We start from the raw sequence: 22,068 nt of genomic DNA, 5'->3' as shown, positions 1-22,068 counted from the left end.
ACTCCATCGCAAGAATATCATTCCTCCGATATTATTACATCTTTTGTATCCACTAATATCTGCTGTGATAGGGGACCTTAAAGCATCTTGTTTATCGCAGTGACACAACGAAATAGGACATTAGTTGTGAAATTTTCTCGTGAAAGTGTCCCTGTCTCTGAGTCAGGACAACCGAGTCCAAGTACTACATGCATCAGAGATGTGCAGTAGCATTTCTTAACAGGTTAATCAATAAATACTTACTATGTAAACTTTCATGAGTTCATTGATTCCATGGACATCATATTTAGTTACATAAAAAAGACAGAAAACATTATTCCCTCTGATGCCTTTTGCATCAGAACATGCGCATATTAAACCAGTTACTTGCGTTTTGGTATTTAAAAAACGTTATGTCTGTTGTGAACGTTAATACTCTGAGCTACCTTTTCTGGGTATTCTTCGACTCTGTCATCCAAACAAATGATTTGAATACGTCATCATTGTTCAAACAAAACAGTATATGGTCATGCTTTGTTTAGCTGAAATAACATTGAAAAACACATTGCTTTCAAACTTCATCAATTTATTTCTTCTAAGAAAAAAAACAAGAATGAGGGCTGCAGAAATTCTCAAACAGGTTGTCAATACTAGCTCCATCAAGGATACCATACCAAATAATGATTCCACAATATTGAATAAAATCCCGGAATGTCACTCAAAAACTCATAATTACATTGATACATGATTGGAAGCGAGATAAAATAACAGCTTGCTTTAAAAAACATTTCAATCACTTTCAAAGTTCAACGTCTTAATAATATGCACATGATAATACAGAATGAAAGAGAGGGGTATAGAAGATAAAGTTAAGATTTAATACGAAACTGTTTTATTTTGTGCCTTGGAAATGCGTAAAGCAAATTCTGACACTCAGAGGACGTTTTTGCATGATGGATCAAATTGACTTGTACTATTTAGTGATTGTATTGAAAGTTTCAAACGATCCAAAAACAAATTGGCTATCAGTGAAATATCTTGCATTCCTCAAAGCTGAAGCTTATTTATATAATAAAAACGTAAATACGTGTCAAAATATAGACACCTGAAAGCGGTAAGGGCTCTAATTCTGCTCTATCACTTCACATGACCACATTGTTGAGGGTAGTGTCTTGATACACTGCTTGGGCAACAGACGTAAGCAAGAGCAAACCACTGTCTTAGCATTCACAAATTGCATACTTCCTCCTTCCATGCTGTCTCATGTGTTCCTCCGTCTTCATTGTGTTCAGTCAAATCTTTTGCTGCGGGAGATCTGGCATAAAATGAAAAGAACTGCGTTTGAGTCGTATAGAGAAATAGATAATAATCCAGTACGAAAGGAACAACACATTTTGCATACACCACTTAGAGTCATAGAGATTTACAGCAAGGAAAAAGACACTTTGGTCCAACTCATCCATGCCAACCAGTTATCCCAACCAAATTTTGTCCCACCTGCCAACAACTGGCTCGTATCCCTCCAAACCCTTCCAATTCATATACACATCCAGATGCCTTTTAAATGTTGTAATTATACTAGCCTCCATCATATCCTCGGCTGATCATTCCATACATGTGCCATCCTCTGCGTGAAAGAATTGCACCTTAAGCCTCTTTTAAATCTTCCCTTCTCACCTTAAACCTATGCCCTCTAGTTCTGGACTCCTCCACCCCAGGAAAAATGCGTTGTCTATTTATCCTATCCATGCCCCTCATAATTGTATAAACTTCAATAAGGTCACCCCTCAGCCCCCGACTTCGAAAGACCTTTTCATGTTCACTGCTCCTTCTTTGTATCTACGGTTCTGCAGAATCAAGGATTGACCTTCCACCGATTTTAATATTTGAATATTGCGCCAGTTTAAAGTAATGATTCAGATAGTAGCATCCCAGAGAATAGCATCTCACAGCTATAAAATAATAGCAGAATGATTCTCTCTGCTCCTTTAGTCATTCTGTGCCCTTTACTCCCTGTCCTTCAGCCACAGGGAACGTTTTATCCTCATTTCGGATTTTATAAAATTTCGTAAAGTCATAGTCATAGTCAAAGGGTCATACAGCACAGAAATGTATCCTTTGGTCGAACCAGTCTGTGCTGACCATAATCTCAAACTAAATCGTTCCCACCTGACTGTGCTTGACCCATATCTCTCCAAACATTTGTCATTCATGTAGTTATCTAAATGTATGTTAAGCATTGTAACGGTACCCACATCCACCACTTCATCCGGAAACGCATTCCTCACACTAACCACTCTCTATGTTAAAAGAAAATGTCACTCATGTCTTCTTAAATTCTTTCTCCTTTCATCTTACAAATATTTCCCCGGTCTTTCCTGAAGAAAGGCTCATGCCCGAAACGTCGATTCTCCTGCTCCTTGGATGCTGCCTGACCTGCTGCGCTTTTCCAGCAACACATTTTCAGCACCGATCTCCAGCATCTGCAGTCCTCACTTTCTCCCGGTCTTGAAAACCCCGTCGTGAGAAAAGCACACTTGCCATTCACCTTACCTATAGTCTGCATGGTTTTATAACTCTTTAAAGGTCAGCTCTCAATCTCCTGCTTTCCACTGAAAGAAAGACCTAGCCTGCCCAACATTTCCTTATAACCCAAACTGTCTATTCCTGGAAACATCCGAGTAAATTCCTTCAAATACTCTACCGGTCAATAATCCCATTCCTTCAACAGGGTGACCATAACTGGTCACAGTCCTCCATAACAGACCTCACCAATGTACTGTACAACCTCCACATAACGTCTCAACTCGTACACTCAGCGGTCTGTACAATGAAGACAAACATGCGATTTCTTTTTCTTAACAACCCTATCTGTATGTGATGCAACCGTCAAAGAATTATGTACCTGAACATATGGGGATCTCTGTTCTACAATATTACCAAAGGCCCTGTTTATGTCCTGCCTTGGTTTATTTTACCAAACTATTTTAGTTCACATTTTTCCAAATTAAGCTTCATCTAACACTGTTCAGCACATTGACCCAAATAATCAAATCTCTTTGAAATCTTCACTGCCCATTGCACCACAATCTTGGTGTCATCCATAAACGTACAAACTCCTTAATCTCGTTGATAAGCTAAAGAATTTTAGTTTCTCCAGGCTTTGCAGAAAACTGAAATTCTATATCGACGATGCTATTTAAGCACATCAATTCTCGCACCCTTTCTGAGTCTTAGATGATTAATATTGTCTCTCCTGATATTCTATTTCTATAAACCACCATTAAATTGCATCTGTTGTCCATTTGTCTATTTCTCTGTACTATTCCGGGGTAGGTAAGAGAGAGAGTACTGCTGCACTGTGACGATACTTCTCCCTGCTACAAATGAATAGAGTCTTCACTTCAAACTCGCCAATTGTCATAGCAATAGCCAACATGTGTCGCAATAACCAACATGAATCATAAAAAATACCATCCAATTCCTGGACATGTAGCATTGTTCAACAACGAAAAGTCTTTAATATCTGATAAATATTAATAAGTGACTCAAAAAGAAAGATAGTCAAGATCGAAATTTATTCTCATGGGCATTGATTTCTGCAGTGGTATCACAAAATTGAGAATATAATGAAATGTGTCTTTTAAAAAATTCATTCACAGGTTATGAGTATCATGAACTACGTCAATATTTATTGCCTATATCTATTTGTCCAGAAGGCAGTTTAGAGTCAACCATTTTGCTATGCGTCTGAAGTCACTTGTGGGCCAGACCAGGTTAGGACAGACGTTTCCTTCCCTCAAGGGCATTAGTAATCCAGATTTGTTTTCTCCAACAAATAACAATGATTTCATAGTTATAAAAAAATTACTCTTAATCCAAGATTAATTTGCAAAATGAATTCAAACTCCACCATCTGCCACACTAGGTCTTGAATACAGATTCTTCGGACATTCCCTGGTTCTCTAAAGTAAGAGCCTGGCAGTAATACCACAAGACTGACATTTCCCCAGCTCAGATACTTTTAACTAACAGAACGCCACCAGGACCAGTGCCTAGATATTAATTAGCTACAATTTATACCTATGACTTACATGAATGGACTCAATATAATGCAGCTACACTTCGGATGCTGTAAAGCAAGCGATGATGTAAGATACCTAGCTGGGTCCCAAAAACTTAGCAAAACGTAGACAAACTGTAATATTTGATAAGACAGAACATGATGAAGAGAATTGTGAAACTTACTACTTTGGCCAAAATAAACTATATTTATCAGAAAGTTGGGAGCAACAATTGATTGCTTGATGAGTCTGGTCGGTTTCTTTTCACACAGATAACAGAAAGTTAAACTGTATTTCTCAGTGTGATGTCCCTAATGATGATGCTGTGAATTATCCTGGAGATGGTAATCTCAGTACAATTAAATGGCCTGTGAGGCCTCTTCAGTGACGGGCCGAATACCTCACGTTTTGTCTGGAACCACAGGTAGGCCAGGTTATATAAAAAGTGCGGATGTTCTTGTATAAACAACCATAGACTTCTATGAAAAGTAATGGTCTTTTCATGGTACCATTACAGGGACTAGCTTTGAATCATGCATCATTTACAAAGATCAAATGGCAGTACAACAACGGAAGAACCCCTTTGGTCCACCAAGACTGTGCTGACACGCGATACATTTCTATACTAAAAGCTTTCTTGTCTTTGTGTGGTCGGTCTCCATTTTTTACCCTGCCTATTTATATATCTGTCAAAAATTCTCATAAGAGCTGCTCGTGTATTTGCCGCCACCACCTCTTCTGGTAGCGCATTCCAGGCACTTACCACCCTCTATGTAAAACACTTGCCTCTGACATCTCCTTCAAACTTGCCTCGTTTTACCTTAAACCTATATTTCCCCCTGATATTGGCATACCTGTATGTGAAAAAGGGAGGAGAAAGTGAGGACTGCAGCTGCTGGAGTTTCGAGTCGAAGAGTGTGATTCCGGAATAACACAGCTGATTGGGCAGCATTCGATGAGCATAAAAATAAACATTTCAGGCACAAGCCCTTCATCAGGAATGAGCCTGATTCCTGATGAACGGCTTATGCTCAAAACATTGTTTTTTCCTGTTCCTCGGATTCTGCCTGACTGGCTGCGCTTTCCCAGCACCACACTATTCGACTCATAACTGCCCGGGAAAAATACTGCAACTATCCCTTCTGACAATGATTCATAAGTTTTTTTTTTACAATTCTGTTAGGTCTCCCCGCATCCTTCAACGTTCAAGTGAAAATAAACCAAGTTTATCCAATCTCTCATCACAGCTAATTCCCTCCAACCAAGCAACATCCTCGTAAGCCTTTTTTGCACCCATTCCAAAGCCTCACAACCTCTGGCAGTGTGGAGATAGATTTCTGCACAATATTGCAATGTAGCCTTACTGAATTTCCATTTAATCTATGATTTAATTCATTGCCTGACTACGCTGATGTGATTTGAATGGAATCTGCCTAGTCGGTGACTTATTAACTTTGTTTCATTCCAATTCTTGTAATAGATATTAAATTTTGCTTGACTCTCCTCTCTGATGCCAGTAGATCTACATACTATTACATCCCAAATGGAAGTTTCATTCCCTTTGAATGCTTTGACTGAACCTCCCTTCATCATATACTCAGGAATGTCGTTCTTTCAAAGATTAACTGAAGTTCCAATCCTCTTTGATTTGTGTTTGATTTTTATGTACATCGTAAAATGAAGGAATGACGTGTGACAATACTACCAGGAGTCATAAATGGAAGAAATTATTCACATCATAGTAGTTCTATGAATGAGCATGAACTAGCCAATAATATAATTTACATTGGCAGCTCTTGAATTAACGTGGAATAGATGAAATTTTATGGGAATGCATCTTTGCATAGACAACCAATGGGTGAATATAATTTATTTTGTTGGATATTTATTCAGGATCTAACTTTATCGATATAACACAGACTTTTGAGTACTAATGTCAGTTTAATCTTACCTTGGACTTCCAAACAATTATTGACACGAACAGTGCGTACAAGATGCTTTTGCAAAACATCATAAGATATGTCAATTTTGCTGTCCCCATGCTCTGGACTTTGGCTTCTGTGAAGTGAATGGAATGAAAAAGGTTGGTATTCCTCTTTACTGGCAGGTTAAAAAAATTGCTACATTTGCTGAAGAGGAACAGTTCCAAGTCAGGAACCCAGGGTTATTTTGAAATAAGCAGGTTGACATGATCAAGCCATCTTGATTGGTACCACATGCACAAACAACAATTACCTTCACCGCTGGCGCTAAGTAAGATTAGTCTGCCCTATAAAAAATTCATTGAAGCAATTCATCAAGGATTCTCAGATCGCACCTTAGAAATCACCAACCACTGTAATCTGGAAGGAAAAGGACATCAAGTACGTGGAAACACCGCCACCTTCAATTTCCCTTCCAAGTCATCTGTAGAAATACAGTGCTGAAACTGTGTTGCTGGAAAAGCGCAGCAGGTTTGGCAGCATCCAAGGAACAGGAGAATCGACGTTTCGGGCATAAGCCCTTCTTCAGGGCTTGACCTGCCTGACCTGCTGCGCTTTTCCAGCAACACTGTTTCAGCTCTGATCTCCAGCATCTGCAGTCCTCACTTTCTCCTTGTAGAAATACAGTGCCTTTCCATCACTTGTCACTATGTAAAAATCCTGAAAATCCCTCCCTCAGGGGATTGTGTGTCAACCTCCAGCACATGAACTGCAGTGATTCAACAAGGTAGCTCAACTCTATGTTCTCAATAGCGACAAGGCACAGGCAATACACTTAGACACAGCAACGAAGTCAACATCTCTCAAAAATCAATTTAAATATGATTGAGGAAAGACTTTGTCTTTGATCCAAGGAAGAACTACGGAAATATTTCATGCAGCATTTCCACTGTGATAGGACATTATACCCAACATAATCAGCCAGTGATCCCTCTGGGGCACTCTCAGTGATGGTAAGTTTCACCGCACAGTACAAGACAATGGTTGAACTGGAAATTTGAGCAGAAAACCAGTTTGAGTAAGGTGAGTAAGATATGCGCCGTAATGAGTCATGGGGTCAAAAGTATTTGAGTTCCATAATCGAAATTGATAGCCTGGAAACAGGGCTCTACGCATGTGTTATCTTTCAGATCAAATGCAAAACCAAGGAGATGGCTGCTTTGTTGTCCACACTTACAAAAACTGCAGCAATATTGGTGCTCTATAGTGCCTGAGGCATACATGTATAAGCCTCAGTAAATATCAACCACAATGGTCTGGACAATTAATGCTCTGCTTGAGGGAAATTTCTCAGGCTTTGGTCCCACAGTGGCTTTCGGTAGACCAGCAAAATAAGTTCATGTTTTGTTTCTTTACTCCCATCGCATTGTTGCTGCAATTAGAAGGTGACTTGAAGAACTTAGAACTATGCTGCTTGGAGAGAAGACGGCTAATAGGTGATCCAGTGGAGGTTTTCAAAACCAAGACAGGACTGGATAGGATAGGGAAGAATTGTTTCCACTCAGCAGATGGATCAGGGTGAAGATGGAACAGACTGAAATGTGGCAGAAAGAAAAAAACAATACTTCGCAATGCCTGTAGTTAGGATAAGAGACCATGAACATCGGAGCTGAATTAAGTCATTCAGTCCATAAAGTTTGCTCGGCCATTCATTCATGGCTCATATGTTTATCAATACCATTTCTTGCCTTCTCCCCGTGGCCTCTGATTTGCTTACGATTATGAACCTACCAATCCCTGTCTTACATGCATTCACTGACGTGGCCTGCAGAACCCCCGTGGGTGAAAGAATTCCTCCGAATCTCAGTTCTAAATGGTTGTCTTTTAACTTTGAGGCTATAGCCTTGGGTCATAATCTCTCCTATTAGTGAAAAAATCTTTTGCACGTTCACAATATGTAGGCTTCTCAGGATTCTGTAAGGTTCAAACAGATTTCCCCTCATCCTTCTAATCTTCATCGAGTTGAAACCCAAAGTCCTCAATCATTTCTCATATGACAAGCACTTCATCCCGGGATCATTCAAAGAGCCAATACATTATTCCTGAGATTTGGGGCCGAGAACTGCTCAGAATTTTCCAAACATGGCCTGACGAGAGCTTCAGTGGTACAAAGCTGTTTTTGTAGCCTAGCCAGCTTGATATGAATGCAAACATCTTACTTATCTCCCTAACTGCTAAATGAATCTGCATGTTAACATTAGGACAGTCCTGAACTGGAATTCCAAAGTTGTTTTATTCTTTGGATTTCCTCACCCTTTCCCTGTTTATAAAACAGTTACACCTGTATTCTGCCTGCTTAAGTGCGCAATTTCACACACATTAAATATACCATTCGAGCTGCTAGTTCTCTGCCGTCTCCAAGCCTGGTAGAAAACCACTGCAGCTTCCATGTTTCTTCAACATGACCTCCAGCTGTGGAAATGTGGTGGAGGCAGGCTTAATTGAGTCATTGCAAAGGGTATTAGATGAATATTCTGATAAAAATGGTATTTAAGGCACTGATCTCCAAACAGAACAACCCTAGATTCTCCATCTCAACCTTCCAGCTAACACCACACACACCCAGAGCGATCTGAGAAACAGTATAGGCAGGTAAAAGACTTTACATCACGGATCGCAAGCAGGTAGAAGTAATTTTGAGGCTCACCTTTACTCATGCCGCAGATTTCTGAAAGAAATGAGATATACAAGCAATTAACAACAGAATGTAGAATCAGAAAAGTATACAATGTTGTCGAGTCCCTTCGGTTCATCTTTTCTGTACCTCAAAAAGAAAAACTAATACCTATACCACCCCATTTTGCATTTCTTTTTCTCTCTTATTGTATCTGGGCATCTTTCCTGCCTTTAAAAACATGCATTCATTACAATTCACTGTGCCTAGTTGAATTGTGGCTGGGATATTTTTTGCAATCATCATATAAAAGGAAATTGAAAGCTGGAGGATGCATTAGCTTTGATATGCTCTGACTGTTGTAACTTTTTTTTTAATATACACAATGGATATACTATAACATTTTTATTGTGTCCTGTTTATTGCAAAAAAAAAACCCACTGAAATAATGAATGGTGGACTTGATCTGCATTTCATTTAAAAGAGCATCCAAATTCAAGTTATTGCTTTTTTGGAGTCCAAAGTACAGCATTTTGTTTCCTAATCATGAACATACCAGCATTGACTTCAAACTCTGACGTGTACAAAGTAGGGTCCGATCCTTTTGCATAATGATGAACTCTGCATTCAACGTTCTTCATCTTGACCCATTCTTCATCTACGAATCTTATCCGACTGCTGACACTGTAAGACTTGCCCCCTTCCTCTGCGACTGATTCGGGGTCTGACTGAATTTTAGTTTCACTTTCCTCCTTCTTACTATCGACATACCAGTGGATCTGGATGTTGTCGGGGTAGAAGTCAGTAACAAGGCACACCACTGTCGCTTTTCCTTTCTCTCTCAGCTCTGCTGGTGACGGTTTGAGAATCGTGATTTTGGGCACTCGAACCGGGTGCTCTGCATAACGAATAATCAAAGAAAATATCAATGTAGATGCCATAGATGTCAATGATTGCCATCCAAGAATTCTCAGAATGAATCCTTATAGGAACATGTGCATGAAAGGAGCAGGAGTAGACCGCTCCAACAATTTAAATATTCTACTACACAATAAAAATCAACACCAGTCTGAATTCCATCTTTAAAAAAATCAAAAACTATGCTTGAAATGCTCTTTGAAGGATTGTTACAAAACTCATCATCTGTGTGCAATAAGAAAAAGTGCTGGAGGCTGGTAAAATTGCAGCATTTAAAAGACATCAAGATATGCACATGAATAGGAACGTTTTCGAGATATATGGGTCAAATGCTGGCAAATGGAAATAGATTAGGTTAGGATATCTGGTCAGCACGGATGAGTCAAAAAGAAGGGTGTGCTTCCATGTTGTGTTTTTCTGTGACTCTGTCCCTCAAAGTGTCTAATATCTCTGTTTTAACGGGGCTATCCGATTTGTCTTTCGTCGGTGAAGGTTAATTTTAGATTCCTTGACAAGAGGAAATCCCCACCATCTACCTTGCGAATACCCCTCAAAATCTTATATGTTTCTTTCTTGTTAGTTTTAAACTCCAGTGCATACAAACCCAACCTCAGCCTTTCCAGATGCTAGTCTCGTAAATAATATCTGAGCTCGTTATAATTCATTACATCCCTCTTTAACTATCAGGAATAAAGAATGACTAGAATAGAATTAGGGCCAATCAAGGACAGCAGTGGGATTGGCGTATGGAGTCCGAGGAGTTAGGAGAAATGCTAAATGAGTATTGTTCGTCATTATTCATGCTAGAAAAATGTAACGTTATCGAGGAGAATACCGAGAAACAGACTAGTAGACGAAACGGGATTAAGGTACACAAGGTCGAGGTATTAGTAATTCTGGAAACAGTGAAAATAGACATGTCCCCTGGGCCTGTTGGGATTTTTCCTGGGATTCTCTGAGAAGGCAGGGAGGAGATTCCAGACTTTGATTTTGATCTTTGTTACGTCATTGTCTACAGGAAAAGTGCGAGTAGACTGGAGGATGTCAAATGTTGCCCCATCGTTCAAGAAGCGGAGTTTAGGCAACCATGTTAATTATAGACCAGTGAGCCTTGCTTCGGTGGTGGGTGAAGTCTTGGAAAAGATTATAAGCGATAGGATTTGTAAATATCTAGAAAAAAATAAGTTGATTAGGGATAGTCAACATAGTTTCGTGAAGAGTAGGTGTTGGCTCACAAGCCTTATTGAGTGCTCTGAGAAGGTGAACAAACAGGTGGATGAGGATAAAACAGTTGATGTGGTATAGATGGATTTCAATAAGGCGTATGATAAGGTTTCCCGTGGTAGGCTATTGCACAAAATACGGAGGATGGGATTGAGGGTAATTTACCGGTTTGGATCAGAAACTGACGAGCTGAAAGAAGACAGCCTGGAGTCCAGTTACTAACTTTGTACCACAAGGATGTGTTTTGGGGCCACTGCTGTTGGTCACTTTTATAAATGACCTGGATGTGGGCGGAGAAAAATGTGTTAGTAAATTTGCTGATGACAATAAATTCGGTAGAGTTGTAGATAGTATTGCAGATTGTTGAAGGTTACATTAGGACTAAGATAGGTTGCAGAACTGGGCTGAGAGGTGGCAGATGGAGTTGAATGCAGAAGTTTGAAATGGTTCATTTTGAACGGAACATCAGGAGTAAAGAGTATTGGGCTAATGGTTCATCGATTCTTCATAGTGTAGATGAGCAGATAGATCTCGGTGTCCATGTACATAGATCCCTGAAAGTTGCCACCTAGGTTAATCGGGTTAGTAAGAAGGCATGCTGTGTTATCTTTTAATGGTAGACTGATTGAGTTTCAGAGCCACGAGGTCATGTTGCAGCTGTATAGAACACAGGCCATATTTGGAGTATTGCATACAGTTATGTTCACTGCATTATAGGAACGATGAAGAAGCTTTGAAAAGATTCAGAGGAGATTTATTAGGATGTTACCTGGTACAGACTGAAGTTCTTTTGAGGAAAGACTGAGGAAATTGAGGCTGATTTCGTCAGAGAGAAGAAGGTTGAGAGTGACTTAATTGAGATATATAAGAAATAAGAGGGTTAGGTAGGGTGGAGAGTGAGACTATCTTTCTTCGGATGGTGATAGCTAGCACGAGGTGACAGCTTTAAATAGAGGACATCTATCAGAGGAAGAGTAGGGAGTGGAACGACTTGCCTGCAACAGTAATAGACTCACTAATTTTAATGGTATTTCAATGGTCATTGAATAAACATATGGATGAAAATGGAATAGTATAGATTTGATGGGCTTTAGATTGATTTCACAGGTCGGCACAACTTCGAGAGCTGAATAGCCAGTACTACGTTAAAATGTTCTATGCTATATGTTCTAAGTAACGGGAGAAATACGGAAATCTTCATGTTGATTGCTTTTGACCAGCACAGATTTGATGGACAAGACAGTTTTTTTTTCTTACCTGTCGACCTCGATAATTCAATGACTGCACTTAACGTGGTCTTAACACTGCCCTATATAATAGCAATATAAGCTCCCCAATTTTAGTCAATTGTTCTTTTAATATGAAATAACGTTCTATAAGTTTTCCTAATTTTTGCTGCATCAATGGAGCAATCTTTTGCAATTTATGATCTTTGACTTCGAGATCATTATGCATCTCAGAGTTCTGTAATCGTTCACAGTTTAGATGATATGTTACTTTAGTGTTCCTGTTGGTCTATCATTATTGTCCATTGTTAAATCTGAACCCATACAATTTATCGACATCCATTCGCACCCTTTTTGTCCTTTACGTTGTTCATTTACCTGCCTTTTCTTACATTGCTCGTAAATCTAGAAATGACACCTTTGGTCTATTCACACATCAACATAAATCACTAAAATAAATACTATGAAGTCAGGTCCCAGTACTGATCAGTGTGGCAGAATAAAAAAAAAAATTGGAGCTGGAAGTCTGACAGATTCTGAGGAGCAGAGAATTGACGTTTTGGAAATAAACCCTTCTTCCTAATGAAGGGCTTCCGCCCTAAACGGCGACATTCCTGCTCCGTGGATGCTGCCAGAACTACTGTGCTTTTCTAGTCGATACAGTTTGACTCTGACGTTACAGCAACTGTAGTCCTCACTTTCTCCGGATCCCTGTGGCACCCCACTTTTCACTTGTTGCGTTGAAGAAAGTGGCTTCATTATATATATTCTATCCACCCTGTTAGGAACACCATCTTCTATCTATTTGGATATGTTAAACACAATACCATGAATTCTAATTTCTGTACTAACATCTTATTAGGTAACCCATAACCTGCCTTCTGGAAATTTCAAGCACAATTCAATCACTGCTTCCCCTTGATCCAAAATGCTTACTACTTCCACAAAATAAATTATTTTGTTGAACATGATCTTACTTTCACAAAATGATACGCTACTCCCAGATCTTTTCTAAGTGCATGGTTATAACATACTTAATGATCGTTTTTAACACCTCCTTTTTTACAGATGTTAGGCTATCTGATCTGTATTCTCCTGTTTTACCCATTTCAGCACAAAGAAGTAGCATTGCCATTTTCCAATCTTCAGAAGTTTCCAATCTAATGGACTCTTGCTATGTCAAGGGAGGTTTGATCCTTGAAACAGGAACCTCAATTGTCTCCCTAACCAGTTTTAAAATGCCCTAGGATGAAAGTCTTTTTATTTCTTCGGGGTACGACGTAGCAACACTGAAAAAAACAGCACACTGTCGTCACAAGTGACTTACTGGCTTTAAAACGTTCAATATTAATATAAATCACTTCTCCAATCACATTTTCAGAACTTAGATCATCCCGCATTATTGCATTAATGCGATCATTAATAAACAGAAACAAAACTGCATAATGTCCTAATATCCTGTCTTTCCAAATAATTGCATACTCTCCAGCATTCATTTGCCAGTCTATGTCCTCCTCTAGCTTTGTCTCTGTAAACGCCCAGGAAGACTATGTTTCGTTAGTATGAAACCTATCAAGAACACGATTCTGAATCTATTTGCAACTGTCAGCTTTTTATTTTGGTTTTAACTAAGAATGTTATAAGTTGTTAATCAGAACTTTTTTTGCTTATTGATTGAAATATGATCGTTTCATTCACCAGATTTTCCACGATCAGTTTTAAAAGCTTTACCTGAATTCAGGAAAAGTTATTTGTGTAGTTGAATTATATGTCTCGTGTCAGGTATTCATAGGGTCATAGAGTCATAGAGTCATAACACGGAAACATTGATCTCCTTTTTCAAATTCGGAAACTAACAAATAATTTAGGAAACTTCTGCTGAACCTTTGAAAAACTCTGCAGGTTCATAAATTGCACAAAATTTCCGTTTCTTAACAGCTTGATTTATAAAGGGTATAGGGTCCTTGAGAACAAGCAGAGGAGTTCAGTCCTAATAAGTATGTTTTTCATGAGTCAAACAAAAGCTGCTCCCATTTGATGTCTTCATAACAGCCGAGGACCACAGATTTACGATTTGGACAAGGTACACATGGGGATGTATGAACTTTTTTTTTAGGCAGACTGACTCTTACGGACTTGGAATTTGGCTGCGTACAAGAATGGAGCAATTAGAGATCGTCAATGATTTTAGAAGGAAATTGAATGACCACTTGACTAAAGAAACTGGCAGAAGTACGGGATTATTATGGGAAATAGGAATAACTGGAAATCTGTACAGAAGCCAATATAGATTCAATGGGCGACATATTTACCTTCTCTGCCATAACAAGTCTATTGATTCAGGATTATCCCAATCTATACTTTTACACACAATGTAATCTAAAATGAAACCGTAGGAACTCATGTTACGGATGGCATGTTGGTTAAGTGCCTAGCTTTGCTTCCTCACAGTGCTGGGGCCCAGGTTCGATTCCAACCTCGGGGCACTGTCTGTGTGGAGTTTTCACGTTCTACCCGTGTTTGTGTGGTTTTCCTCTGGGTGCACCGGTTTCCTCCCACAATCCAAAGATGTGTAGGTTAGATCAATTGGCAATGCAAGATTACTCACAGTGTTCAGGGATATGTAGGCTTGGTGCCTTAGTCAGGGATAAATGAAGAGTAACAAGGGAGGGGAAAAGGTTTGGATGGGTTACTCTTCGGGGCCGGCGTGGGGGGTTGTTGATGGCTACTTGTTGGGCTGAAATGTCTGTTGACACATTGGAGGGGTTCTATGTATAATACCAAATAAGTGATGTATACTTAGCCCATTAAGCTGGCAATGGCTCTTCTGTTGCATTTTGCAATTAACCAACCCATCTTCATTAGCCCTTAAAGTTGCACATTTCAACTTTACCCAATTTGTGTCGTTACCATTTCTTATTTGTTTGCTTTCATCAACGCGACAGAATACATTTTGTGTTTCCACAATTCCCTCTTTACATGGTGTTTAAGTGTCATCTCACTGATTATTTTGGCAATCACTTTAAAGCTGTGTCGTATTGGTAACATTCTCTCCTACCATTGTAAACCTGTTCAGCTGATTTACCAACATAAAATCAATTATTTTGAGCTCCTTAGCCGGGTAAAGGCGGCATATTTCCTTGCTAAAGCAGCTTAACAAGCTAGATGGGTTTTGATGACAATTGACAGCAGTTAAATGGTATGAATAGATCAGCTATATATATTCCCCTACACATCTGCACCCAAACCATGCACAATTGTCTTCTTACTTATTTCGATTTTATTAGGAGGAACAAAACTATGTCTAAATACTATTTTAATGGTACAACAGTGTCTGCACTTCATTGGCTCTAAAATCATGAAGCACGTTTGGGCATCCCAAATTACAAGACGACGAAAGCAATGCAATTCTCGCTGATTTCCTTTAAGTTCCAAAATTAAAACAATTCCAATTGGAAACAGTTATGCATGAACAAAATGATGAATTTCACTCTACACATTCTTTACATATATATTACAGTTGTGTGTAATTGAATTAGATGTCGTTCAGAGAAGGTTCACGAGATTTATTCCAGAGATGAACGGCTTATTTCATTGCAGAGGTTGAGTAGTTTAGGCGGATAATCACTAGAGTTAAAAACAAAAATGAGAGGAGATTTAATTGAGGTATATGAGACGCTAAATGGGATGGACACAGAGGAGATGTTTACTTGTGTAAGGCAATCTGGAATGGGACGTCATTGTTATGTTATAAGACGTTAAAACAAGATCAGGTGGAATGATTTCTCGAATGGTTGCGAATCTGCAGAATTTCCTAGTCCAGAGTGCTGTAGTTGCCGGGACATTGAGTAAATTAAAGGAAGAGAGAGGCGGATTTTTAATGAGTAAAGGGAGAAAAAGGTTATGGAGTATGGGTAGAAAAGTGGACTTGAGGCCGAGATTGGATCAAACATGATCACATTGAATGGCGGAAACGGCTCGAAGGACTGAATAATCTACTCCTGCTTTTAGTTCAGATATTTAAATTGAAACCAGATAATTCGTTGAGAAACATTAGGAGCACATTGGAAAGTTCTGGCCGACATAACCATTGTTTTTAAAACACTCCAACAATGTTTATTTTTCCTATCTCGAATTACCTCATGAGCAACACACTTGGAACATGGAACTCAAATAAGCTGATATTTTCCAACTACTTTTCAAACTAAAATTAACGTGGTGATATTCTCACTCATAATGAAGTACTACATGATGACAGGTAGCTGAAGACTGTAAGATCATGCCATTAAAAGTTAGAATTCAACAAGACTTGAGAGGAAATATTCATGTTGTGGTAATGTCGCTGGACTAATCATCTAAACAATCGGGAGTAATATGCCATGATGTGAGAAGATAATGAAACTCTAGAAATCAAACCTGGATATAGGAGCGTATGAACAGCGGTTGCTACTCATTCCCTTGAGACTGTTCCATCATGCTCATGAGATCCAGACAAATGTGAGGTGATGCATTTAGACAAGACTAATTCGAGAGCGAATTATGCAATGAATGGAAGAGCCTTGGGAAAAGTTGATGGGCAGAGAGATCTGGGAGTGCAGGATAACTGTACGCTAAAGGTTGCTGCACAGGTGGATAGAATGGTCAAGAAGGCAGACAGTATACTTTATTAGATGGGGTATTGAGTTAAAGAGCTGTTAAGGCATGTTTAAATTGTACAAGACATTGGTCGGTCGCATTTAGAATGCTCTGTCAGTTCTGGTCGCCACATTACCAAAAGGATGTGGACGCTTTGGAGAGGGCGCAGAGAAGGTTTATGAGGATGTTGCCTGGTATGGAAGGTGCTGAATATGAAGAAAGATTGAGTAGGTTAGATTTGTTTTCATTAGAAAAAGGAGATTGAGGGCGGGGGGGGCTGATTCAAGTTTACTAAACCATGAAGAATCAAGACAGGATGGATAGAGACAAGCTTTTTCCCAGGGTGAAGGATTCAATAACGAGAGTTCACGCTTTCAAGGTGAGAGGTGGAAAGTTTAAGTGGGATACACGCGGCAAGTACTTCACACAGAGGGTGGTGGGTGTTTGGAATGCATTGCAAGCAGAGGTGGGAGAGGTAGGTACTGTAGATTAATTTAAGACGTGGCTGGATAAATGCATGAGTAGGTGGGGAGTAGAGGGATACAAATGGTTAGGAATTGACTGACAGGCTTAGACATTACATTTTGCTCGGATCAGGCTTGGAGGGCCGAAGTGCCAGTTCCTGGGCCTTAAATTCTTTGTTTTTTGTTCCTTCTATACCCCCTTTGGGCCATACCTTTTGATACTCTTGCTTGGTTGTAATTCAATGCTGTCGTCAATACCACATGCAATGCCGTCCCAAGTTTATTATCACTATGTTTGTATATTTGAAATTTTATACAGCTATCCAAGAATTAATGAATATTGAGAGCAATCCATGTCCCAACACTGATTCCTGCATAGACGCAGCAACAGTGATCATAAATCCATCATCAACTCTCATAAATACCCATATGGTTCAATTTCGGAAGGTTATCAACCACCTTACTTGGTCTGCCTCACATATGACTCCAGCCCCACAGCAATGTAGTTGACTCTCAATTATCATCACCAAAGTTATGGTTAACTGCTGGCCAAACCTGAGACATATACATCCTCTGAGCAAGTATATACAAGTGATAGCCTAGCAAATATTTCTAAACTAACAACAGCGATAGCAGATTCAAAGTCTTGCAAACAACAACAAATATCTGATTTTGACGTTGTGATCATTCTTAATGCCAAATAATGTCACTGGGCATTGCTTTAACAAAAATAAACTAATAGTACCTCTCTGAAGAGACTTTCCTTTACGTAGCATTATCCATTTTCTCCCTCTTCATGTCTCTCTTTCTACATGATCTTGTTTGAATGTGGCTCCTGGCCATTAATGTAAAGTTGTTTAAAGAAACTTGGAACGTATCAGTTGAAGTTCCAGACTTCTCTATTTCCCTAATTGTATTGTTCCCAGCTCACACCTGCAGCAACGACTCATTTTCAAAATACGTGCATAGAAATGATGCAAATAGAGAGCACAAATTGCAAAATGGCATGGTCAGAAATATTCTGAACTGTATGAAATGAAAAGTTAAAGAGATGTCTATCGTTTCCTCTTTACCTCTGAGAGAGCAACAGGCAGAAACACACAACAAATAAAGTCAAGACTTTGATCGTGAACAATGTTATTAATAGAATTAAAAATAGGTTGTCGTAGTAGGACGGACAATCTAAGGTGGGACTAATGTAATGTTTGAACAGGTCGCCAAATTGTTAACACTGAAAGAAACAAAGAACTCCTTTGAGGTAATGCTGGACAATAACTCAAACTATTTTCTACACCAACTCCCTTCTCACTGGAGGAAGTAAATATATACAGAATTGGTTACTCACCTGTAACCACTAATTTGGTGCCAATGCCAAATGTATAATCGTAGTTATTTCACCACAGTGGTACAGAATAGTACTACAACGCCCAAGAAGTTAAAACTCAAGATGGACGATCTTCAAAGAGAAATGTCACAACTCAAACTTATATACGCTTGCTTTCTGGTTAAAACGGGGGTCATGTGTTCCATAGTGTCTCGGATTTATAAAGATATTTGAATGCAATTGATAGACAAAATCCAAAGATGTTTCAGACTCAAGTCGCAGATGACATACTGAACCACAGGAGAGCACATTGAGATGCACGATCAAAAAATTGATAAATAATTGGGGCTTAAGAAGCATTTCAAGTTAGTAAAGAGAAAAAGTAACCAACGGAACAGGAGAACCAAATATTGATGCATTTAGTGGCTAAACACGTAAATTATATGAGTACAGACTTGATGGATTGCAGAAGATGCAGGATGTTTGCAGAGCTGGTGAAGATGACAAAGATGAGTACGGAAAGAAGACTGCAAGAGTGTTAAAGACAAACATGATCGCTCTCTAAACTGGGACAGTCCACTATCTGTTAACATCATCTATGTCCTTGAGGTGATTGCAGCACCTCCCATGTATAAATGCACCCAAAAGACTTAAAACTCATCAACAAAATGAATTCAAATCTCAGCTCTGTTTTGATCTAAAATAAACAACCTTGTTCGTTTACCAAAGTCATGCTGATAAAATCCTGTTCATCGTATTACAGGGCTGCAATACAACTAAGTGTTCGATGAAAAGAGCGAATTAGCTATTGCAAAGATTGGCCCATCATGTAACATTTTTAAATTTAAATATTCAATTGGAATTACATCTTGAGCAGTTCATCAGTAACCCCAAAAGGGGTTGATGCAGATGCCTAATTACAATACGTAGTAGGCTGCGGTTCATAGTGTTGATACTTTTAGGGAGAAGTTTTATAAACATTAGGGAAAAGCAAAATACAAGAAACTGTTCATGATTTGAGGTGAATAGCAAGTGGGGAAGTTGTCCCAGGGATAATGCACAGCAGCAGTAAACAATTATTTAAGCATCATGCATTGCTTTGGCAATGTTTTTCTCCTTTATGGTGCAGGGGTACCAGGAGGAGGTTGAAAGCAACTCAGGTTTGAATTTATGAAGGTTTTTAATATCACAAGTAGCATAAATAAGATAGCAACTTAAATGCAAATAGATTTTCTATAGGTATTTCAGAGGCTAAGTGGCAGAATCATACTGACCCACATAAGTGCACGTTAGAATCAAAAGTCTGTTTAAGCATTTGGGATTTAAGAAGCAACTTCAAGATAATGTAAGAGATAAAGTTGCCAACTGAAGTACTGAACCTCAGTGAAAGCAATTGAAGTATTTCGTGGTTGAGTGTTTGAGGGCATGGATGTCTGTAGTTAAGTTCAATCTTTATGAATGCAGAAGATGAAAGAAGTTTATAAAACTAACAGGGAGAAAGTACCGAAAGAGGAAAAAGAGTATGTGAAAAATAAATATGGGAGTTCTCTAAACTAAGTTGGTACACTATCTGTCAACGTTTTTATATGTCCCTGAGATGATTAAATCTTCTCAAATATATAAGATTGCCCAACAATTTTAACGAGTCCTCATTAACGACATGAATTCAAACACAGCTGTGGACCAACATAAAATGGACAACGTTAGCCCCTTACCAAAGTTACATTGATTATATTCTGCTTGCATTATTAGAACTATAGTTCTCAGATGAACAGAACAAATTCGCCGTTGCCAAATATGGTGTACAATCACCTTTTTTTTAAATTTAACATTCAATGAGAAATTCATCTTGAGCAGTTTAGCAGTAATTTCCACTGAAGACTGGCTGTTGCAGGTATTTCGTTACCAGAAATGGTTGGTTGAGGATAATAGTGTTGATACATTTAAGTAGAAGTGTAGAAACAGGAGATTCAGCCGATAGATTCCACACTGACCTTCCGAAGAACATGTCACCAAGACTCCACCCAGCCTTCACATCCTGAACACTACGGCCAGATAATCTAACCCACACGTTTTTGGACTGTAGGACGAAACCCACACCAACACAGGGATAATGTGCAAAAGCCATACAGACAGTAGCCCGAGGACGGAATCGAACCTGAGTCCCTGGCGCCAATAATCACTGGCCACCATGCTGCCGTAAAGATGCATTGACACTTCACCAAAATGGACAGCCTCTATTCTTTACGATATACTTCATGACCCACGTTGAGTAAAGAGGCACTTAATAATTAAAAAGCTAAACAGACCTACAGCGCTAACATTTCCCATCGCAAGACAGACAAAGGTGGGGATAGACAGCCAGTCACAGCCGATAGTCAAACAATGGATATTTATACAAGTAGACATCAACAAACTTACCAAAAACTGTCAACTTCGTGCCAGCGCCGAAGTAATACGTGCTAGCAGAACACAAAGCTAGACGCCTGTCTGAAAACCTTTCAGTTCTTTGTGAGTGTTGCCACTTGATGACAAGGAAACCCATGGAATCACGCGACAATGCAGAGTGGGAATTGGAGTGGAGGCCATTTAGCCCTGTTTAGCGAACTCTTAACTAACATGACTTTTTTCTATACTATTGTTTCAGAGTCTATTATTATCAGAGTCGAGAGTTTCCATGGACAGGCACGTATTAGCCTCTCGTAGTTACTGAGTAAGGGTCCTAGACGTCCATCACTCCTGAATGGGCTACTTTAATTCTTAATATAACCACGACTCCCCGGATACCACCACCAGTGGAAATATTTTCTCTGATTATCATAATGACTCCTAATGAACTTAATTGAACAAAGTAATAAAGAATTCACCTTCAAAACTCTGTGAATCATTAGAAATATTACCAGTCTAATGAAATTATGGCAAAATTGAAACAAGAGGAGGCCTTTCAGCACCTCGAAGTTGTTCCAACATTTCATAGAATCGTGGCTGATCTTTGGTCTAAATCTATATAGCTGCCTTTGGCCATACCCCTTAATATAGTGACAAAGTAGCAACAACAAACAAAACTGCCTGAGATATAAACTGTGCAGCTGATCCAGTCGTTTGTGGAAGAGAGTTTCAAACATTTACCTCAGTGCAGAAGTGCTTTCTAATATGTTTCCTGCACGCTCTGGCCCAGTTCTCAGATTATGTCCCTTCCTTCTGGAATCTCCAATCAGTGCAAATAGTTCATTTTTATTTACCCTACCTTTTCCTATTTATATCATCAAGACTTTGAGAAGATCAAATATTCACCTGTTCTTGGTATTTTATCAATGGGATTACACAGCACATCTTCCCTTTAAACTCATCAGAAGTATTCCAGCCTTTTCAACATTCATAGCTAAACGTGGATAGATAAATCTACTTAAGAGAGAAATGGTTTTCATTTCAGCATCTTTGTTCTGCCATTTACTTTCCACACACAGTCTCTTCCCAAATATTTTCACATAACCCCCTTCCGTCTTCACAACTTTCACAATTTTCACACATTATATCAGCCATGTTATTCTCAACAATTTAATCTCATCTGTCACGCAGTTCTGTCACTGTTTTGGCACAGATCGTTCTCCCGAATAGAGGATTGAATCTCTTGCTGG

At 39.1% G+C, this 22,068-nt stretch overlaps 1 protein-coding gene across 1 annotated transcript in view; it reads right to left on the bottom strand.

Moving 5' to 3' along the window:
* Nucleotides 1–544: 544 nt before the first annotated feature.
* Nucleotides 545–22,068, bottom strand: part of LOC122544078 (M1-specific T cell receptor beta chain-like) — a 44,693-nt gene continuing 23,169 nt past the window's right edge. The window contains exons 3-7 of the mRNA XM_043683080.1: nt 20,852–20,908; nt 9,196–9,537; nt 8,673–8,693; nt 5,995–6,101; nt 545–1,294 (exon numbers count right to left, since the gene is read on the bottom strand). Coding sequence (XP_043539015.1) covers nt 1,268–1,294; nt 5,995–6,101; nt 8,673–8,693; nt 9,196–9,537; nt 20,852–20,908 — 554 coding nt within the window. The 3' untranslated portion in view covers nt 545–1,267. The remainder of the gene's footprint in view (nt 1,295–5,994; nt 6,102–8,672; nt 8,694–9,195; nt 9,538–20,851; nt 20,909–22,068) is intronic.

The sequence above is a fragment of the Chiloscyllium plagiosum genome, chromosome 46, assembly GCF_004010195.1.
Source record: "Chiloscyllium plagiosum isolate BGI_BamShark_2017 chromosome 46, ASM401019v2, whole genome shotgun sequence".
NCBI lineage: Eukaryota > Metazoa > Chordata > Chondrichthyes > Orectolobiformes > Hemiscylliidae > Chiloscyllium > Chiloscyllium plagiosum.
Note: the sequence above shows the minus strand (reverse complement) of the source record. Positions and strands in the feature narration are given on the sequence as shown.